We start from the raw sequence: 21,035 nt of genomic DNA on the forward strand, positions 1-21,035 counted from the left end.
TCCAGCTTTTCTTCCAGCTTTTCTTCCTGCTTGTCTTCCTGCTTGTGTTCCTGCTTTTCTTCCTGCTTTTCTTCAAGCTTGTCTTCAAGCTTGTCTGTCTTCTTCCTTGTCTTTCATCCGGTTTCTTTTTCATCTGCTCCTACGAGCAAGCATAACTTTGTGATGGGTCTTTCCAGGATCGTCGATTTGGTTTTTAACTTTACTCTGCGAACAAATCCTTTGACATCTTCAAATATCTGAATAACTCTTCCTAAGATCCATTTGTTGCGGTGAACATTTTGGTCCATAATTAGTACGATGTCATTCATCTTTAGATTTCTGCTGACCTTACACCACTTGTGTCGGACTTGAAGCGTGGGTAGATACTCACGAGTCCATCTTCTCCAGAAGATGTCCGTTAGGTATTGAACTTGTTTCCATCTTCGTCGTGTATAGGTATCTTCTTTAGAAAACAATCCTGGCGGCAACAATGGTTCTGATTTTAACAGTAGTAAATGATTAGGTGTCAGAGGTTCCAAATCGTTTTTGTCGTCAGACACCGTTGTGATTGGACGACTGTTAATAATTGCCTCTACTTCGCACATGAGCGTTAACAGGTTTTCATCATCGAGTGTTTGTTCCTTGAGAAGAGCACATAAGATCTTGCGAATCGTTCTGATTTGGCGTTCCCATACGCCTCCATGATGAGAGCCAAAGGGCGGACTGTAATGCCATTGAATGTTCTTTTGCAGTAGACTTTCATGGATTTGTTCTTGATTCCACTGCTTAATGCATTCTCTCAACTCTTTATCGCCACTTGTAAAATTTGTACCATTATCGGAGAACATCTCTTCTACTTGACCTCGTCTGGCAATAAATCGCCTTAGTGCTAACAGAAATGAGTTGGTATCTAAACTGCTAGCGATTTCTAGATGAACGGCTCTCGTCGTCATACACGTGAATAAGACGCCATAACGCTTAACAAGACTTCGACCGCGGCGCACGTAGAATGGGCCAAAATAGTCAACTCCAACGGCAGTAAATGGTGGCTTGTCTGGTGTTAACCTTGCATCTGGCAGATCTCCCATCTTCTGCTGTAGTGGAGGAGATTGCCTACGTCGACAGTCGAAACAGTTTCCAAGGGCTTTCTTGATAGCTGCATTAGCATTTATGATCCAATAACGTTCGCGCAGGAGTGCTAGCACGTGTTGTTTACCAGAATGACCAGAGATGTGATGATAATCGTTGATAATCAAGTTCGTCACATGATGATTCTTGGGAAGTATTATTGGATGTTTGGCTCTTTCACTTATTGGCGCATTGCGAAGACGTCCTCCAACACATATCAAGTTGTCTTTTACCACTGGATCCAGCTTGGACAAGGGACTTGATTTTCTTACGACGGATTTTCTTGGAAGACCATCAAGATTTTCTTCGAGGGCGCGTATCTCTTGATGAAAAGTTTGCCACTGAACGTGTCGTAAAATCTCTTTTTCTGCATCTTGCATTTCCTTCAAGGAGATTGGTGTATTTGACTTGAGAGAGGTTTCTCTTGTGCGTGCAATCTCTTTGTGTTCTGCTTGAAGAGCTTTCTTGATATTCTGGAAATATCTTAGTATCCATGCAATAATCTTCTTCAGATGATACCAGGATGAGAATTTCTGGAATATCTCATTTGCGGCGTTAGGCCTGGTAGATGTCGTGCATATTTTCGCTTCTCTTTTAACTTCTACATCATCTTCCAGCGAACTTATCATACCTTTCGGTCTTTGTGGCCAAGCATTGTTGTCTTTCCAAAGAAAGTTTGGACCATTTGACCACTGTTTGCTCTTGAGTAGTTCATCTGCTGACAGACCTCTTGACGCATGATCGGCGGGATTGGAGGATGAGTCTACGTACTTCCATTGTGAAGGATCTGATACCTCTCTAATCTGAGCAACTCTATTGGCTACGAATGTATGGAATCTTGCTGTCTCGTTTTCCACGTATCTTATCACTGAAGTACTGTCTGTCCAAAATATAGATTCATCTATTTCATACTCTAATTCTTCTTTGATCATCTTGTCAAGACGAACAGACACGGTCGCTGCTGCTAACTCGAGGCGTGGTATAGTTATCTGCTTGAGTGGGACTACTCGAGACTTAGCCATAATAAAGGAGCAATGAATTTTTCCACTGCAACTCACAATACGCAGGTATGAGACTGAGCCATAACCAGTTTGAGACGCATCAGAGAAATGGTGAAGTTGTGTAGATGTCACTTGATCAAAGTTCGTTGGCTTGTAGCATCTTTCGACTGTGAATTGTGCAAGCTTTGGTAGGTCATTTAACCACTTTTGCCACTGTTGATGGTGTTCTATTGGTATCTCTTGGTCCCAATCTAGCTTGAGTCTGCACAAATCTTGTAAAAGGGACTTTGCTTGTAATGTGAATGGTGAGACAAATCCTAATGGATCGTACAATGCGCTAACCATGGATAGTAAACCTCTTCTTGACGGAGTGCGTTCCTTGAGATTGATCTTGAAGGCAAATTTTTCTTGTTCGATATTCCAGTTCACACCTAGCGCTCTTTCGATGGGCAGATTGTCTTTAGCTAAGTCCAGTTCTTTGATGTTTTTGTTTCTTTCAGATTCTGGTATAGTACTGATAACGTCACGACTGTTGCTAACCCACTTTGTTAGGCGAAAACCTCCTTTCGACAAGAGCTCACTTAATTCTTTGGAGTGCGTAATTGCATCTTGAATGGTTGGCAAAGACTTGAGACAATCATCCACGTAAAAGTTGTTAAGAACTGTGCTGACTGCGCTGGGACTGTAATCTTGCTTGTTGTCTAGAGCAGTTTTACGTAAGGCGAAGTTGGTGACACTTGGTGACGATACTGCACCAAATAAGTGTACATTCATTTGATACTCTTCCAATTCTTGATCAATGTTACCTTGTGGCCACCACAGGAAGCGTAGAAGATTACGATCTTGTTCCGGTACTCTAACCTGGTGGAACATTGCTTCCACGTCTGCCATTAGCGCGATATTTTCTTGGCGGAATCTAAAAAGAACGCCCAGAAGTGTGTTCGTGAGATCGGGTCCTTGCAATAAGTGGTCGTTGAGTGACATATCTTGGAACTTTGCAGAACAGTTGAAGACAACACGTACCTTTTCCGGCTTGTGTGGGTGATATACGCCATGGTGAGGTAAGTACCAAATTTTTCCTTGACTTTGATTCAACATGTGAAGTGGGATTTTACGAGCAAAGTCTTTAGAGAGCAAATCGGACATGAAGTTCTTGTAATCTTGATGCAGCTTGAGATCTTTGGTGAACTTTTTCTTTAACCATTTGGCACGTGGAATGGCTTGAGGCTTATTGTTGGGCAAGTGGAGTTCTGGATTCTTGAAAGGCAGATTGATGTGGTAGTGACCGTTCTTTAATTCCACCGACGACTCGACGCTTGTTAAGAAACGGCGCTCCATCGGAGACATCTCAGTTCTGTGATTACTGATAGAATCGTTGAATTCTTGGTTAAAGAAGTCTATCATGATCTGATTCAACTGTACGTCTGCCTTGACCAGAAAATTAGAAATGCGAGGAGATTCTTGACATCGCTTCAATGGTCCATTGATTGTCCATCCTAGTTTTGTTCTAGTTGCATATGGACCACCGTACTGGCTGTGGATTACTTCTTGTGGGTCTAAGGCCTCCGGGACATCACTAGCGACAAGAAGACCAACCTCGATTCTAGAATCAGGAGACATAATCTGTACATAGTTACTTAAATGTGGCCATCTATCTACATCCTCTTGGGTAGCGATATCCGCTTTGTCCACTGGGATCTCTTGCTGGGTGAACAACGATGGCAATTTAATCAAGTGATTCTCATCCATATCTGCAATCTCTAGACCTCTGATTAGGAAAGTATCTGTCAGATCGTCTTTCTTTCCTAACGTAGTCAGTGAAATTTTGGTCTTTTTACCATTAACGTTCAAATTCTTCATCAAAGACTCGGTACAGAATGTCGAGGTACTACCACTGTCTAAGAGGGCATATGTTATGATGAACTGACTTGTACCTTCTGGTCTGATTTTAACTGGTAATACAGCCATACCTGTACTAGATTGACCGGCCCCTGTTGAGCATGTGTTTTCAGCAATCTTAATACATGTATTCGTCACGGGAATAGCGTTGATCATGGGAATCTTTTGTAGATTCTTCTTGGTACCATTAACTTCACGGGTTGATGATTGTTCATGATCGTTCTTGTTAGGATCACCAGTATCACCTGGAGGATTGCTTCTGATCGAATTGGTATGCAGAACAGCTGGATGAATTTTAGTGCAGTCAGGAAACCTACAAACTTGTTTCTTGGTGCATTCTTTGACAGTGTGATCATCAGCAAGGCAACCAAAACACAATCGTTTCTTCATGAGAAATTCTATTCGTTCTTTATACGGCTTTCTTCTAAGAGCATTACAGTTCTCCAATTCGTGGTTCGAGGCGTTACAATACACGCAGCACTTCTGAGGCGAATCTGTATCGTGGCTGTCCTTGTGGGTTTTCTGTGTACTGTTAACTTTGGCTTGTACGGCGAGACTCGATGTTCTGGCGGTAAGAGGATTATGTCTGACACTAGGCTTGACGGTACTGGTACTCCGGGACTTGTCTCTAGGGGTCTCTAGTAAAACGATCTTTCCAAAAATAGGATTAGTGGCAATTCTTGCTTCTTGATTAACGTAGTCTACTAAGTTGCAGAATCTGACAGATTGTTGATGAACTTCCATGATATCGTCTACCTTACGACGCCAACGGTCTCTCATATTGTATGGCAACTTTAAGACTAATCGCTTTATGTTGTCTGGGTGTTCAAACTTATCCAAATACTTGTTCCCTTGCATGGCATTGACGCAGCTATTTAAGAAGATGGAGTATCTATGAAGAGCGACGGCATCGTTGTTTTTGATTTCTGGCCAATTTAAAGCCGTTTCTACGTAGGCGGATGCGATTCTATAGTGATCTCCATACCTCTTCTGCAGAAGCTGTTTTGCGTGTAAATATCCAGAATGGGGAGCCATGAAGTGGCATGAGCGAACCAGTTCTCTCACTTCACCAGTGGTATGCTGTTCCAAGTAGTGGAGTCTTTCGGTGCCGTTAGTAGTTTTAGCATCAATAAGACTTTCAAAGGCATGTATAAATGTCTGATACTCTAGTGGATCACCACCAAACATAGGAACTTGAAGGTTAGGTAAAGTACTACGCTGTTGTTGCGTGTGGAATAGCTTCATCATTTCGTTCTGCTGCATCTGGAGACTAATGAAATCTCTCATAGTTTCTTTGCTGTCGTCATAGGTCGGACGTGAACTATCATAATTGAGTTGTGGCTTGAATGAATCTTCCATCTCTCCATCAGTATTCTGGGGTCGTAACCAGTCGTTGCATCTTTTAAAGAAGGGCGGTGGTTTTAAGGCTGGCTCGTCTTTTATGCTTCCATCGAGGGATGGTAACTTACGTGATCCATCATCTGCATTTCTATTGCTTTCAATATCGGCAAGTACTTTATCTTTTGCTTTGACTTTCTCAATTTCTGTCTCCAAGTTAATTCGGACTTCCTCTTGCTCCAACTCAAATCTCTTTTGATTTAGGATTTGCTTCTTTTCTAAAGCGGCAGCTTCTGCTTGTAGCTCTGCTAATCTAGCGGCTTCCTTCACTCTGGCCGAGGATACAGAACTTACCAATGACATATTTTTACTGGCTTTGCTGAATTTACTTGCTTTACTACTCAGGCTGGCTGCATCAATGTCGTCAGCAACGGTATCACTGCGTACTCTGGCTTTAACTTCATGCTTAGGTAGTTCATAAGACGATGCTTGTGATCGAAAAAACTCTCTTAAACGGCTCAACAACTGACCTTTTTTCCCTTTGACACTGAGACCATAGAATTTGAGTTCTTCCTTGAGTTGAGGCACGGTCCATTTCTCCATGACTCGAAACACAAATTCTTTACGATGTTGGCACTGCTTGTCTCATACTCTTGATTTTATTTCTTACACATACGTAAAACGTACGGTAAAGACTGAATAAACACATTAAATAGATAAATAACTTAGTACGTATGACAAATAGGAAAAGCTACGAAACATTAAACTGCAAAACGATAAGAACTATGGAAACGAATAACTTACATTTGTGTACGAAGGGACGAAACTGCGAGCACCAACTAACTAAGTATTTACATAGTGGGCGTATATAAGGCGTACGAAAGCTCCTAAGGGACAAGACTAAATGACGAAACAATGACGAAAATACTTAGACTGAAACGAGCGAAACAAAAGCTATAGAACACTTGTAAACAAACTTAAAGACAAAGAGAACTACACTAAAAACTCATTAAAGGCTTTTCAGATCTAACAGTCGCGACAAAAACAATCGCTAGAGGGCGCGTGTGATTGAGAATGGCTGTAACGTCTGTAGGTAGTACCCTTGCTATAGAGGTATACAGGTATCCCAGTCTACCCTAACCTCAGGGTTTTGTTTTCATATATTGTTAACAAGTTATTCATTTCGGACAATGTGCAATTAACGTCGATAGAATTCCAGCTAGACTACTTGTCGTATGATACTCTATACTAGCCTAAAGTTATTTAACAAGAGAATGAATATAGAAAAACACTGGAATAATTTTTTAGTATTTGTAAACTTCATTTCTGGCCAACCAACACTGTACTCAGTTTGTGTGGAGTAAGTGACCTGATAACATCAAGCTAACAGCTCAGCTATCTGGCAGTATTCTCACTATTGGTTCAACATAGGGTATATGGTTTCTTGAAGAAAGACCATTATAGAAACTGTTAAATGTGAAATAATTTTTGATTAAAAAATTTAACCCGTTAAGGTCAGTCACCAGCATTTTTGATTTTGCATTTGAATAGAGGGAAAGCATCAACAGGTCTCGTTAGGAGCTAATTACCAATGAAGAGATTCAAGGAGAGACACTTGGACCAGTTAGACGGCTGTATTGTCTGAACAAGATGATAAACGACTGCCATTTGTTAACGTTTTTTATTCTTTTTTTATGTCCTTAACTATACTTATAAGGTTTTGATACACCTCTCACTTTACAATTTGTCATACAATTCAACGACCTGAGAATATATGCAATTAACGTCAATAGAAGTCCAGTTAGAGTACTTTGTCCTATGATACTCTAGCCTGAAGTTATTTGTAACAAAAGAATGGATATTAAAAGCGATGCAAAATAGAAACTACACGTCACCTTTAGTATCTTTAAGATTCACATCTCTGGCAAACACCCAGTCAGTTGTACGGCGGAGTGAGTGACCTGATAACAGCAAGCTAACAGCCCGGCTATCTACGAATCAAAAAGGATGTTAACTGCACTGGTTATTGCAATAATCCTTAGCATCCAGCTTGTGTCTGCAATGCCAGGCACTGAAGAGAAGTGTCTTGAAGGCGTACATCACAAGATGTTTCCTTCACCAGAGACAGGCTTTGCGACTTGTTTTCCCTGGCAAAACGAATCTTGCTGTTCAGCGGAAGTAACTGTGGATCTGATGGAACGTGGCGAGAAAGATATATCCCACTTTGACTGGGACTACTGTGGTGGTTTAAGCGAGGTAAGAATAAAAGAAGGAATAAAGAAAGGAAAGAATGGATGCAGCCAAAAAAAGGAGGGATTGAAAGGAGGGGGGGGGGGGGGGGGGGGGGTCGTAAGCCTCCTCATCCCGAATTTATCCCCAACGAGAATATCCTACACGAACAAATTTCGTTACGGAAATCCAATAAATTCTTACTTTTCTAACAGTCAAATCATTTCTTAGCAATGCAAAACCCATATTATGGGCATGCAATGTCTATTCTTTTGCGATCCAAACCTGGCCAAGTGGGGGGTATCTGATGGTGTGGTCGATGAAGTACCCATCTGCACTGATACCTGCAATGAAATGTTCGAAGCCTGCAAGAATGACAAGACTTACTCCGAGAACTGGCTGGATGACTTCATTTTGTACCGCAATTCAAAGGGTCCAATAAAACCTGACAGACCTTGTCGCACCTTTGCCGAGGTAAGTATTTTCTCTAAAATATCATGGCGTTAACATAGTTATTATTCAAAAATGAAAATTGATGTACTTGTATATTGGCTTGTATTATGGGCATTACGGAGTGTCATAGTTTCTAATTGGAAGTTATTTCTGGTTTTTGGGGTGTCATGGGTACGTAGTGTACAGACTGTCATGGCTTGTATATTGTTGTCTTTGATGGTATATGGAGTTTCATTACTGATGTATGGGGTTTCATGGATAGTCTAGGGTATCATGGGTAGTGTATAGAGTGTCATGGACGTGGGATGTTGTATGGGGTGTCATGAGTGGTATATGGGGTGTCATGGGTTGTGTACGAGGTGTCATGGATAATGTATGGGGTGTTAAGGATAGTCTAAGGTATCATGGGTAGTGTATAGAGTGTCATTGATAGTGTATAGGGTGTCATGAGTGGTATATGGGGTGTCATGGGTTGTGTATGAGGTGTCATGGATGGTGTATTGGGTGTAATGGGTAGTTAGTGTGTCATGGGTGGCGTATTGGTTGTCCTGGGTGGTATATAGGGTGTCATGGTTTGTGTATGAGGTGTCATGGGTGGTGTATGGGGCTTCATAGTTTGTTTATTGTGTGTCATGGGTAGTGTTGGGGCGTAATTGGGTGGTGTGTTACTGGCTGATTCTCAGTTCAGGTCTTAAACAACGAATCTTGACGAGATTCAAATATATCTGACATTCTCTTTTTTTTAAAGATTTTTAAGAATGGTGAAGGTATGTGTAACCACATATATGGAAACTGCTACAGGTACGAAAGGTCTTCCAACTGCATGGTTTTTGATTTCAAAGGCGAAAACCCGAACAACAAAGTCGTGCCACGTTCTTCTTCGCATTAAGTCTTTGAAAAACAACGTTAAACAACAGCTAATGCTAATAATATGTAATAATCATCAGTGACAAAGAGTATTCCATAAGGTTTGAGTTCAAAGCTTTTCATAACTTTTATTAGAATAATAATAATGATATAAGCCAAAGAAATGTTATAATCAAATGAATAAAGGATGTTACATTAATAAACAATTGATGTGAATTCACCACCATCACTCTATTGTGAGATTTTATTGCGCAAGACCCAACGGGCAGGGTAGACTGGGACACCTGAGTTTAGTTTAGTAACTATAGGTGCTAAGTGAAAATTAGTCGCTAAGTTTCAAAAGAGTTGACAGAGCTACTATAATAATCAGTGAAATCTCTTTTGAGAAAAATCGTTTATGCCATGATTTTATAATCATCAAAACAATCCATTTTCAAGTCCAATTTCCTACAGTAACTCGAGTTCGAGACGATCTGTTGCCACGCAGCTTCTTCTGGAGAGATCGAGTTGGATTTTGCGTAGTTCGGCTAGAAAATATCGCTAAATCTTAACGTTCACGGGCATTGTTCGCGCGCAGCCTTTCTACGCATGAGTTTAGTGCGCGTGCTCATCGTGGTGACTTCATTCAAATGTTTTGTTGGGCAAATATAAGAAAGAGAGGCTCAAAATATCATATCTATGAAATAAAATCAGTGAACCCTATATTGTCTTCTTTTTTATCTTTTCAAACCTCCATCCCTGGAATTACTATTTGCATGGAATTTAGCCTGGCACTAAGACAAACCAGGAACGTGCATATTTATATAAAAGTACTTGACTTGAAGGAAAACCATATAATAAGAACTACTACAACGGGAGACGGTAGTATATATCTGCCATTTAATTTTTAATGATTATGTCAAGTCCCCCTCCCCAAAATGAGGACTCATTTCGTAAAATTCGATTTTGTGAAACGGTAAAATGTGGATAAAAGGAGTTTAATTTACATTGTTAAACTTAGGAAAATTAAAACAGCTTAAGGTGGCTGCCTACTTTTGAACGTTCGAATTGAGCCCACGATGAGCGCGCGCTCAAAAACCGCTGAAAAATCTACAAGATTTTATTGAAGAACCATACGCATTTTGAGCTTCAACAGGGCAAAACCCTCAAATTTTGCACGGGACTCTCTATTTTTTAATAGCTCATTTGAAAAAACATTTTAGAAAAAGTTTAAATCAGTAACACATGAAAAAATAGATTTTTGTAGGGATTTTTGTTCCACTTTGTGAGATTTTTTAAGGGCACCGAAACTACAAAATATGACAAATCAATGTATTTTTTTGTATTTTTGTCGAAAATATCTCTGTATTATTGTAGAATGATTGACTAGCCTTCATTCGTGCAATCATAGAGTCTGCAAATAACTATTATCTTATGAATCTTAATTTTTTTCTTATCACTTCCGATGGCGAATTTTTACTCCAAAAGCTCGTGCGTAGACTTCCATTAAATGCTGATTATCTCGAAAACGAGCTCGGGACACCCTATTTTTCTTTCAAGATTTGGAATCAGCATTAAATTTCAATTCGGAAATCGATTTTTTAAAAAAAGTTTAAATGAATTTCCAAAAGTAGGCAGTCACCTTAAGCCATTTCGGATTGTGAGCTCAAATGAAAAAAAAAAAAAAAAAAAAAAGGTAAAAGTTTTCCTTTCCACCTACCGACTACTTTTCAACATTCGATTTGAGCCAACGATGTGCGCAAGCTCAAAAACCGCTGAATAATCTTGCTGCGCCATAACACTGAAACAGTTTATTTCCTTTTTTCATATCGCGCTTCATCCAAACACAACTCAATACGGGAACGGTTAACAGTATTATTACTTCCTTAGTACGCCTACACACTTGCATTTTTCTCTCCCAGACATACTAAATTCACACTATTATCTCTCCTGGCACAGCAACTGAAACAATGGACGCTTCTTTATAGTGTCTTGAATGCGGAGGCTAGCAGGAAAAAACAAAAGAAATGCCACAATTTCCATCGAGAAAAGGTGTGATTTGTTTTGTATTTCCATCTTAGCCTTGCACTCACGGTTATTTTGAGAAGCGTCCATCAAAAGGAGAAAGAAGGCCTTCTCAAATTGAGCTACTGATTGGCTGACGAAACTCATGCTGGAATGACCAATACTATCGAACAGTCTTTGTGATGTAAATTGTTTCAAGCTAATACGCATACAAAACGAGTCATCATCGTGGATGTTCATTCAAGTACTTCACGCTCCGCATCCCTGACTTATTTAGAGCTGTCTTGACTTCAACGAGAGACTGAAGAAATACAAGGCTTTTCAAGTCTGTAGCAGAATAGCAATCATAAGCCACCAAGAGATCGGACCTGACTTCTAAGCGTAAGTCGGCAACATTTACCTGATAATTTAAATAAAGATATACCGTATTTTCAACAGTATAGCTAAAGTAGAATAGACTTGAATGGAAGAGTTAGTAAGGCAGCATCGAGAAACCTCGTTGTTTGAAAGATCATTTTTTCAAAATTATTTCATGCAAAGAAAATGCAGACAAATCGAAAAAAAAAAATACAGATATTAGGATTTCTCATATGAAATATTCTTTCCTTAAAAACCAAAATTTATAGGCAAAAAATTCGAAAGAGAAGAAGAAGGAGAAGAAGAAAAAAAAACATAGCTAATATAACAAAATACCAATTTCATTTAATCTTTATCCTTATTTACATCTAAATTTGATTTCTTTCGCTTGCTGTTTACATTATCAAATCATTTGTATAAACGCCAACAATCCTTAGCTTAAAGAACTTCACTATTACAATCGACCTATAAACAAAGCCGAGCTTTCTTAGATATCAATTGAGTATAAAATATTGCCATTACGTAGTCATTTTTACTGATAAAATTCTTTACACAACTGACTTTGATTAGCTGCGATTTAAATCCATTCGTCCTGATAATCTCATTCAGCGGAACGGATATCTAAATTACTTAGATTTAAATTAATGTTTTATAATATCGTGTGATTTTTATAGACAATTCTAATGAAATTGTCTCCAAAAGTTATTGATAATTGAGTGGGAGTTTTGATATTTTGACTGTTAATTAATCCAGAATTTTTTCAGCATGATAATTGTTTGTTATGGCCCGACCCGGCCTCCGTCATTTCCGACAGCCATACGTTCCTTTATAACTATGAGGTTGAAATAGAGCAAAGTTATGCACCTTTGAAATAGAGCAAAGTTATGCACTCGATTTTTCGATCCTCGCTTCAGCGTTTTCTATGATTTAGGCTAGCTAACTTCACAATGGTTTTTTAAAACCGGTCGTCGTCATAGCAATACGAGGAACGAAAGTTGAAGAGGTTACTGGGTCTTTGATACCGAAACAGACATTAGAACAACGACAAATAAAAAAGAATTAAAAAAAGGAAAGCAAATGAAAATAAATAAATAAAATAAATAAATAGAATAATTGAATTGAATTAAATTAAATTGAATTAAATAAAAAAAAAAAAAAAAAAAGCGAAACATTAAAAAAAATTCCCATTTTTGCATCGCATTTACGGAAGTCAGAGCTTGCTTTCAATCTTTCTCCGAGGACATGCCCTTGACATTGCGTGTATACGAACTGAAAGATAATTTCGTCCTTCTTTTCCTTTCCAGCTATCTACCGCACAGAGCGCTTTCGCTCTGATAAATTGTAAATAGATCTTTAGTCACGAAATGCCAATAACTAAATAAATATTTATACGTATATTTAATAGCAAAATGTTTTATTCATAAATTTCTAGTTCTTTTCTATTTAGAATTGTGTTACTTTTATCTCAAAGAGTTTGTATATTTTTGTATATAAAGTGTAGCTTAGCTTTCTTCGCCTGAGCTTGTAAGTAGCTTTCTCTTGTACTGAATTTTTTATGGCTAAACAACAAATAGGTTTAAAAAAATCAAATTCTAAATTATAATTTGATCTATAAAGGGTCTAAATGGAAATTACTCTGTGTAATTCTGGTCACCATACTAAATATTGTGTAGTGTTATTTTGTTTTTTGTTTTTGTTTTTTTTAATTATTATTGTTGTTATTATTTTTTGCGTAGTTAAAAGTAAGAAGGGAACGCAAGGCAGCGAGAAATTTCACATTCTTTTGTTAATAAAAATCGTTTTTTAAAGTATAAGAGAAATAGTTCAAGATTGCCATTGAAGGCTTGAACCTGAAAAATGGCGGATGTCACAAAGACATTGATTGGAATCATATAATTATTAGAAAGTTAAAATGATTTAAATTCGGGGTGTGTTTTCGGTGCTATCATCCTATAGTTTCGAATTAGTGGAAGATTAATATTTACGAAGTCATGAGTTGTCTAACGCAGGCATTGTGATTAGATGGAATGAAATCGAATTTGCTAGTTTTCAGGATTGGTCTAGACAGAGCGAAAGCCTTTTGAAAATTAGCTGTACTAGTTGTTTAAAGCAAAAGCAACCACAACAATGAAAAGCAAGGAAAAGTAAATGAAAATTATTTAAGGAAAAATATTATTTAACGAATTTTTGTATTATAACTTTTCTAAAAAGACACCAATAAAAAGAGAGAGGAAAATAAATAAAAACACAGCATAGATAATAATATTCGGAATTATTATATTAGAATTGTTTTTTCTGTTATTTATATTTTATTTTGAACTCAAGAATAACAGTCTTATATAATTAATTAAAGACTTTAGTTCTTAAACAAAAAAATATTTACCCGAGAACAAGCTAGCTTTGAAAACCGTGATTAAAACGAATTCGAATTATCAAGAATTTTAAAACAAGTGATTTAAAGTGAACGAACTAAAAAGACTGAATTAAAAGTAAATGAATATATTCTTGCCAAAAAATATTCTCCATTAATTAGAATATTTAGTTATTAACAGTTTTAGTTAATAGATTTGATTCAAATGATATACAAATGTGTGAAAAGTTGAAAAAACTAAAATGAAAACTGTTTACTCAGTACATCTAAAAAATACATTTTTTTACTTTATTTTTTATTTATTTTTTATTCATTTATTATTTATTTATTATTTATTTATTATTATTATTTATTTATTATTTATTTATTATTTATTTATTATTTATTTATTATTTATTTATTATTTATTTATTATTTATTTATTATTTATTTATTATTTATTTATTATTTATTTATTATTTATTTATTATTTATTTATTATTTATTATTTATTTATTATTTATTTATTATTTATTTATTAATTATTTATTATTTATTTATTATTTATTTATTATTTATTTATTATTTATTTTATGCACTAAATCCGTGAACATTAATTAGTACTAATTAGTACGATTTCATACAGAATCCTTTTGTTTTCTATTGTTTATTTATCACAATTTAGAACCTAAAGTTAGTATTTGTTTCACGGGTTTAGTGCGTGCACTCTAATAGAAATTCTATCAATTTTATTCTATCACCAGTTAGACCAAATATTTTATATGTATTTTATTATTTTTTAAATAATATTTTATTTGTTTTTTGGTCTATTCTCTAAATTTGCATGAGACAGGACAGTAACTATTAAAAAAAAATCCGAAAACAATAAACTGCTAAGAATAAATTGAGAGTAGGTATAAATAATTAACCTGTTTTCATAACATTGCTTATCTTTAGCATTGCAAAATTTAAGTTCCTAGGTCTTTTTCATTCATGCAACGCGATTGGTTAAAATGATCATTTTGTAGGTTTTGATTGGCTATCGCTCACAGAGGAAGCCACTTCAAAGCCACTACAAATCCTCCCCTCTCCTCCCCTCCTAAAACTCCGTAGACGCCATTCATTACCTTCTGAATGTCAAGTATTCTTCAATCACCTTATGAATAATGAAAGACTAACTCTCAGTTTGACTTCTGGGAGAGAGAAACCTTCCTAAAAAAGACTTTCCACATTAGCCAATAATATTATTGCAAACCACTTGAATTAAAAGTGCACAGCAATGTTTTGGAAACAATCTATTAACAACCAATTATCATAAGTATTGATTATTGGTTTTCAGTTGGATGAAGACATAATTCCGGTTCATAAGAACCTAAGTGGTCATTCATATCACAGCACCACGTCTGAACCAGCTACCTTAACTCCTACGCAAATACTAATAAGAGAAGAAAGATTGCATCGTTTAGAAAATAATATAAGTACCTTCAAAAATAGAATCAAGAATTACAGCTCGAAGGATCTCTTTAAGGTAAGCACAAGAGAACTAGATTGCGTTAAGTTTTTTTAGGGACACTTAATTTTTATTACAGAAAGGGGAAACGTTTTGCTTATATGGACTTCAAGACCTTCAACAGTTATACCTATCAGCTGTCTTGAAAATCCTGAAGGAGATCTTTTTCGCCATCCACTTATTTCAAAAGTGTTCCCTTGCATGAAGCGAACAGCCATTTCAGTTTCGCTTCCTCTTTACAAAGACGCCACACTCAGTGTGAGATTTGCATGATAATTATGTGTCTGGGCAATGGAACTTCGAGAGTACTTTCACTTTCTAATCTTCTATCAGCATTGAGCCGCTCAATACTGTTTTTAAATTAAATTTTCCGTGTGCGGCGCGAAATTATGTCACATTCTTGAAAATAAAGGGTTTTGATTGATCTTTGAAGGCGGTTTATAATGCGTTTGTAAGTGAAAATAGGCCGACAATTACCTAACATCCTACTTCAAAACCGGTGTTTTTAGAATTCCTGTAATGTTTGGATTAATATCCGTTAATGTGCTTTTGCTCACTCGATTTAAGGAAATTACCGTTGAAAGGTTTCTCAAAGGATTCTCGAAAGTCTAAGATTATCTTTTGCGATGGGAATGTCAGTTTGATTTCTATGATGATTGTACTTTCGTTCATTTCTTTTCCGATTGGTCCCAATTTTCTCATTATCCATACAGAATTAATAACAAAACTTGTGTGCGTTACAGTCTTAACGGAATAATCCATGAAGGAACAAAGACTGTCGAGAGGTATCCGGTCTGAGAGCATCCTTTATACAGAACTTAAGCCATTTTCAACCTCAAATTGTCAATATTTTTGGCCTTAAAATCGAAACGGATCATACGACGTGCCACAATCAAACGTCTTCACAAGTAAGTCTTTATATACTTTTTAGCATATTGTCCTAATTTCTGCTGAGCACATGTTCGTTGTGTTAGGTGAAGAAACACAAACATTACACAAAGATCTATTTTTAACCATTCAGTTTTTAGTTTCATTCCTTTTTAAAAACCTCCTTGTAAAATATTGAATTTGTTTTGAAAAACTACAACAGCAGATTTGCCATATTTGCATTCTAATTTTTAAGTAAGTTTTGCAATTCTTCTGTACACAAAAGAGCTGCCATCATGAAAAAATTGAGCAACTTAATTTTGTTTGCCCATCATGATTAAAAACTATGGACAGATATCAGTCACTTGTAGATTGATAGAGGTATTGCTATTTAAACGGTATATTAAATGATTTATTTGCTTGTAATTATTTTTTATTTTTTTCCCCTTTTTGCATACTCACATAAACATTAAAAAATTCCGTTATCTTTTTTTAAATTTTTTACACCAAGGTATTTTGTTCCCATTGCTAGAAGACATCTTCCATTTCCCCTCTCCAAGGAACGAAGAAGAGAGAAAAAAAGCTTTTAGTAAAATTAGCACCCCACTTTCGTCAGTATAATCAACTCAACTGCAAAATCATAGTGAAGTTTGAAACATAGAATATATAGCCGTTAATATAATCGTTAATTAAATTATTTTTTTGCTTGTAATTATTTGTTCTTTTCCCTTTTTTTTTTTTTTTCTTTTCTTTTTTTGCATACTCACATAAACATTTAAAAAAATCCGTTATCTTTTTTTGAATTTTTTTACACCAAGGTATTTTGTTCCCATTGCTAGAAGACATCTTCCATTTCCCCTCTCCAAGGAACGAAGAAGAGAAGAAAAAAATTCTAGTAAAATTGTCACGCCACTTTCATCAGTAAAATAAACTCAACTGCAAAATCATAGTGAAGTTTGAAACATACCTGAATATATAGCCAAGCTAAGACTGAAATATGCTCTAAAAAATGACATAGCTATCCACATATAACTATTAGAAGCCTTCAACATGTGTTTGAAAGGCACGGCTACCAGTGGTGGATCAAATCCTGAAACAGCCTTTGGGCTAATCAAAGTCCGGGCACGGCTTACTCACTGAGATCGAACCTTGAAATGCACAGGCTTTGGGGTGATCGAAACAGAGGGCACGGCTAACTCACAGATGAAATCCTAAAACAACCTCTGGGCTGATCAATGTCAGGGCATGGCTAGCTCACAGATCGAACCCTGAAACAGCCTCTCGAATGTTGAAAGTCAGGGCATTACCAACTCTTAGAACAAATTGCATGGAACTTATCACATTTAGTAAGTTTTTGCGGATGAGGGACTAAAACCCAATTTGTCTTAACAATTGCTCCTAGGCTACAATTCAAAATTTTAAGCAGGGCAAATTAGTATACAATAATTGCTTTATTCGAAATGATTTTTGAGTTTTACTTTCATTAAGACCTTTGTAGACCTCAGATTGTATTTTATACTACTCCATGGAGCAGTTCAAAATATCATTTATTTAGTTTAAAATTCCTCCAAATTTGATTTCGATCTATTGGTAAGCCTAAAGCCATACACACACTATCGAAAGCCCACTACTGCAATCAAATTTCATTTTTGCCGGGGTCCTTCATTTTCGAACCATTCAAATGAAAAATCATTGTCGAACATAGAAGCTAAGACCGAAATGGAACATGGGAAGTCACTTCTACACTGCATGCAACTGACAAAAAATCGAAGTCAAACGATTCGCAAACGCAGGTCCGGTCCTCTGAATAGCCAGCGCAAATAAATAAATCATATTAAATATGATTCTACGATTTTTCATAATACCTTTTGGTTTTAGATTCTATCATTTCGGTTTTAAACCTCAAAATTATTTTGCCGAGTGTATACATGAATATGCATTTTGGGATATCACTGATCATCAATTAACCACGTGTAAACCGAAGTAAAATTTATACTCAGAAAAAAGGAACTTAGTATAAACCTATATATATATGTATATATGTACCTAAATATACAAAAACTTCAATAGTAACTTTAAAAATAATATCCGAAAAAAGGAGGGGAGGCGCTAGTTTCGTGGGTATAAATTCTTTTTCGATTTCATTCCACGTGTCACTCCCTGGTTATCATTTATTTGTTTCTGAACAGTAACGCACGAATATCTACCTCTGATACAAACAAAGAATCCGGTTTTTTTCATAAGAGTCTGGCACCTGTCTTTGGGTGAGAAACTGATTATACCGAAAGTGAAAAGGACTAATGCTTCTAGAAATTTCGGTTGTCGTTTAAAAAGAACTTCTTTAAGAACACTTTTCCACAGGCACAATTAAGTCAATTCATTTGAGATCATTTCCCTGATAATAATAAAATCCTTTCCTGCTTTTATTGATGATCAAGAACTTGGTTGAAGCAACTGAGAAATTAAAGCAATCCGGCGCTAGATAAACCAATCTACCTCCGTGAGAATCAACGCATTAGCTAATCCTAGCTATCCAGAGGGCGTGCTACACTGAATCCTTTTTTTAAATTGAGATAAGAATGATTGCATTTGACGCAAGGAAAGAAAATTGAGTGCTTAAAAAGACCTTAAGGTCGACTGTAGCTAAACAGAAACAGATGTAGACATGAACTTCGATGTTGGATCATTTGTCTTGGGTTAACTTTGCTCTGTCATTAAAAGAGCTACAATTGTAAGTATGTAAATTTAAACAGAAAGAACGAGAGAGAAAGAGAAAGAACAAAAGAAAGAACAAATAAAAACGACGACAAAATAATGAACAATAATAATAATGCTAATAATAATAATAACAAGAGGAGTACAATTAATTCCCAAATCGTACTCTGTATAGAGTCCCAATTAAGTTGCTCAATTTTGTTGAGTGTATCATAAACAAAAAATCGCACAATGTTCTCGTAAAATTCGGAATTCATAGATACTCGTGATGTTTTAAAAGTTCTCAAATTAGACTCGCCTAAAGGCTCATCCAATTTTGAAGAGTTTCAAAACATCACTCGTACCTATAAATTCCAAATTGTACTCAAGATCGTGGATTTCCTGTACGTAATTTAAAAAAATGATGTTTTAAAAACATTTCGCATGAGTGAAATATTTTGTTATCTCGATTAGTGCCATCACTGAAACGCATCATCATCATAAGAGAATATAACTTGATTTAAATTGTTACCAATTAATAATTAACTGTGCAGGGAAAAACTGCTCCTCAACAATTAATCAACCAAATTTCCTTATTTTAACAAAGTACAATACAGACAAGTTAATTAATCATGATTTATTTCTCTCCTTCAAGACATATTAACAACTGTTCCGTTTGGCAGACCATACAAAAATATCCAAGAACTATTAACAACTGATCCGTTTGGCAGACCAACAACACCGTTCTAATAACGGCTGACAAGTGCACGAAAACGAGGTCACCCAGTCCCTAGTTCACAAATAAAAGATATAAAAGCACATGAAATGGGTTTAAACATAGTTAATAACTATGGCCGAGTCTCATTTGGCAGTCAGAGAAATTTTTTGAATTCAATTATTTCCAAATTGGACAGAATTGTAGTACTATTGCAGATCATTGGAAAAAATTGCCCATACATTTGGAATATTTGATCTTTTTCGGTCTTTTTCCTCTCTTTTCAAAGCAAAAGGTTGTTCTTAAAAGTAAAGTTATATAGCACAAGTAAACTGCGTGACAAAACATCCTAAATGACCCTGTAAATCTTCTGTTCTTCGCGAACTACTGTATAGTTAGCGTGTTTTCGAGGCTACGAAACCTAAGAAACCATAAGAGACGAATGTATAGGCCAACAGATAGTATGAGCTTATAAAATCAGCAAAAATACGGTTCTAAATTTTAACAAATTCCTATGAATTATATACCAAAATGTTCAGGAAAGCTCGGGGTTTTCAAAATCCACTTCTGTTCTTTTTGACAGGTTGTGTTTTATTTGAAAGAGAGACGATTTTCTAGCTTGACCCCGGTTACGTCATGCATTTTCTTTTGTAAAACACATCCAATAGCGTACATTCAACTCAAAAAGTACGGTGGTTTTTTTTTTTTCAAGAGAATTCAATCTAAACCATATAATACAGTCCGTGAATAGTTGAATTAACTGAATCCACTTCAGTTTTTTGCCTAGATAGTCTTTATTTTGAGAAAATATCCAAATTTTTCTGATGTAAAGAAAGAGTTTCCAGTAATTTGATCCTGCGTTCCGCGCAATGCATCTATGGATTGCCAGGGGGCAAACAAAGCAAGTCGTCACAAGATATGTATGGGGACGATTCATATTTTCCACTAAAATCCGTGATTTGAATATTTCGAACCCCTTGAAATAAGTAAATGAGTTTTTTTAATAGTTACCATGCATATGATACTTATTAAAACTTGACGTTTCAACATCAAGAATAAAATAACAATATAATGAAAATAAAATAAAGATTGTTAGGACCCTCCCTTCAAATTTCTTTTTTCTCCCTAAAAAGCGAAATCTAAAAAGCTAAGCTCCAATCCGATCTGTTCGTTAGCCATGTCATGACGTTTATCAGCCCAGAGGTTGTTTAAGGTTCAATCTGTTCGGTGGTTATAGTCGCGCCCTGAATTTGCCGATATCAGCCCAGAGGTTGTTTCATTTCAGAGTATCGATAGCATTCGGACTGAGAAATAAGTTTGAATCTCTTATTTATGTATCTTGTTAAGACAGTAAAACTGTCAAGAGAATTATAACGCATGGTCTCAAACGACAAGACGTTATGTCTAAAGCAAAGAGGAGTATACCAAAGAATGAATATAGTTATTTTTTTACTGTCTCATATTTATGTATATTGTTAAGACAGTAAAACTGGCAAAAACCTTACTCAAGAGAATAACGCATGGTCTCAAACGAAAAGACGTTATGTCTAAAGCAAAGAGGACTATACCAAAGTATGATTATAGTTATTTTTTGCTCTCTCATATTTATGTATCTTGTTAAGACCGTAAACCGGAAAAAAGCTA

At 36.1% G+C, this 21,035-nt stretch overlaps 3 protein-coding genes across 8 annotated transcripts in view; 2 read left to right on the forward strand and 1 right to left on the reverse strand.

Annotated features, from left to right (window-relative positions):
• Positions 1–113: 113 nt before the first annotated feature.
• Positions 114–5,948, reverse strand: LOC148913970 (uncharacterized). Its single transcript, XM_089025689.1, has one exon. It carries the CDS (start codon positions 5,946–5,948, stop codon positions 114–116), a length of 5,835 nt encoding a protein of 1,944 aa, XP_088881815.1.
• A 1,315-nt stretch (positions 5,949–7,263) lies between these two features.
• LOC116309070 (riboflavin-binding protein) lies at positions 7,264–9,114 on the forward strand. The gene is made up of 3 exons (XM_031719610.2): positions 7,264–7,601; positions 7,806–8,048; positions 8,776–9,114. The coding sequence occupies exons 1-3, from the start codon at positions 7,353–7,355 to the stop codon at positions 8,914–8,916; spliced, it is 633 nt and encodes a 210-aa protein (XP_031575470.1). The 5' UTR covers positions 7,264–7,352; the 3' UTR covers positions 8,917–9,114.
• Positions 9,115–10,717: 1,603 nt separating this feature from the next.
• The window catches only part of LOC116309077 (extracellular calcium-sensing receptor), an 87,413-nt gene continuing 77,095 nt past the window's right edge, over positions 10,718–21,035 (forward strand). For 2 of the 6 annotated variants that reach the window (XM_031719621.2, XM_031719626.2), the window contains exon 1: positions 10,722–11,279. The gene's annotated coding sequence lies outside the window, so the exon portion shown is untranslated. Of the gene's footprint in view, positions 11,280–14,807; positions 15,134–15,873; positions 16,024–18,606; positions 18,714–21,035 lie in introns of those variants that run through there. The other 4 variants (XM_089038244.1, XM_031719623.2, XM_031719624.2 and 1 more) reach the window with 4 other exon arrangements.

This window comes from Actinia tenebrosa, unplaced genomic scaffold (assembly GCF_029948245.1).
Source record: "Actinia tenebrosa isolate PJP-AT-01 unplaced genomic scaffold, QUT_ActTen_1.0 PGA_scaffold0__85_contigs__length_37466705, whole genome shotgun sequence".
Lineage (NCBI taxonomy): Eukaryota > Metazoa > Cnidaria > Anthozoa > Actiniaria > Actiniidae > Actinia > Actinia tenebrosa.

Coding starts and splice junctions, on each gene's coding strand:
- LOC148913970 (XM_089025689.1), bottom strand. CDS start 5,948: ATGGAGAAATGGACCGTGCCTCAACTCAAGGAAGAACTCAAATTCTAT.
- LOC116309070 (XM_031719610.2), top strand. CDS start 7,353: ATGTTAACTGCACTGGTTATTGCAATAATCCTTAGCATCCAGCTTGTG. Junction 7,602..7,805: donor ACTGTGGTGGTTTAAGCGAG/GTAAGAATAAAA, acceptor ATCATTTCTTAG/CAATGCAAAACCCATATTAT. Junction 8,049..8,775: donor CTTGTCGCACCTTTGCCGAG/GTAAGTATTTTC, acceptor TTTTTTTTAAAG/ATTTTTAAGAATGGTGAAGG.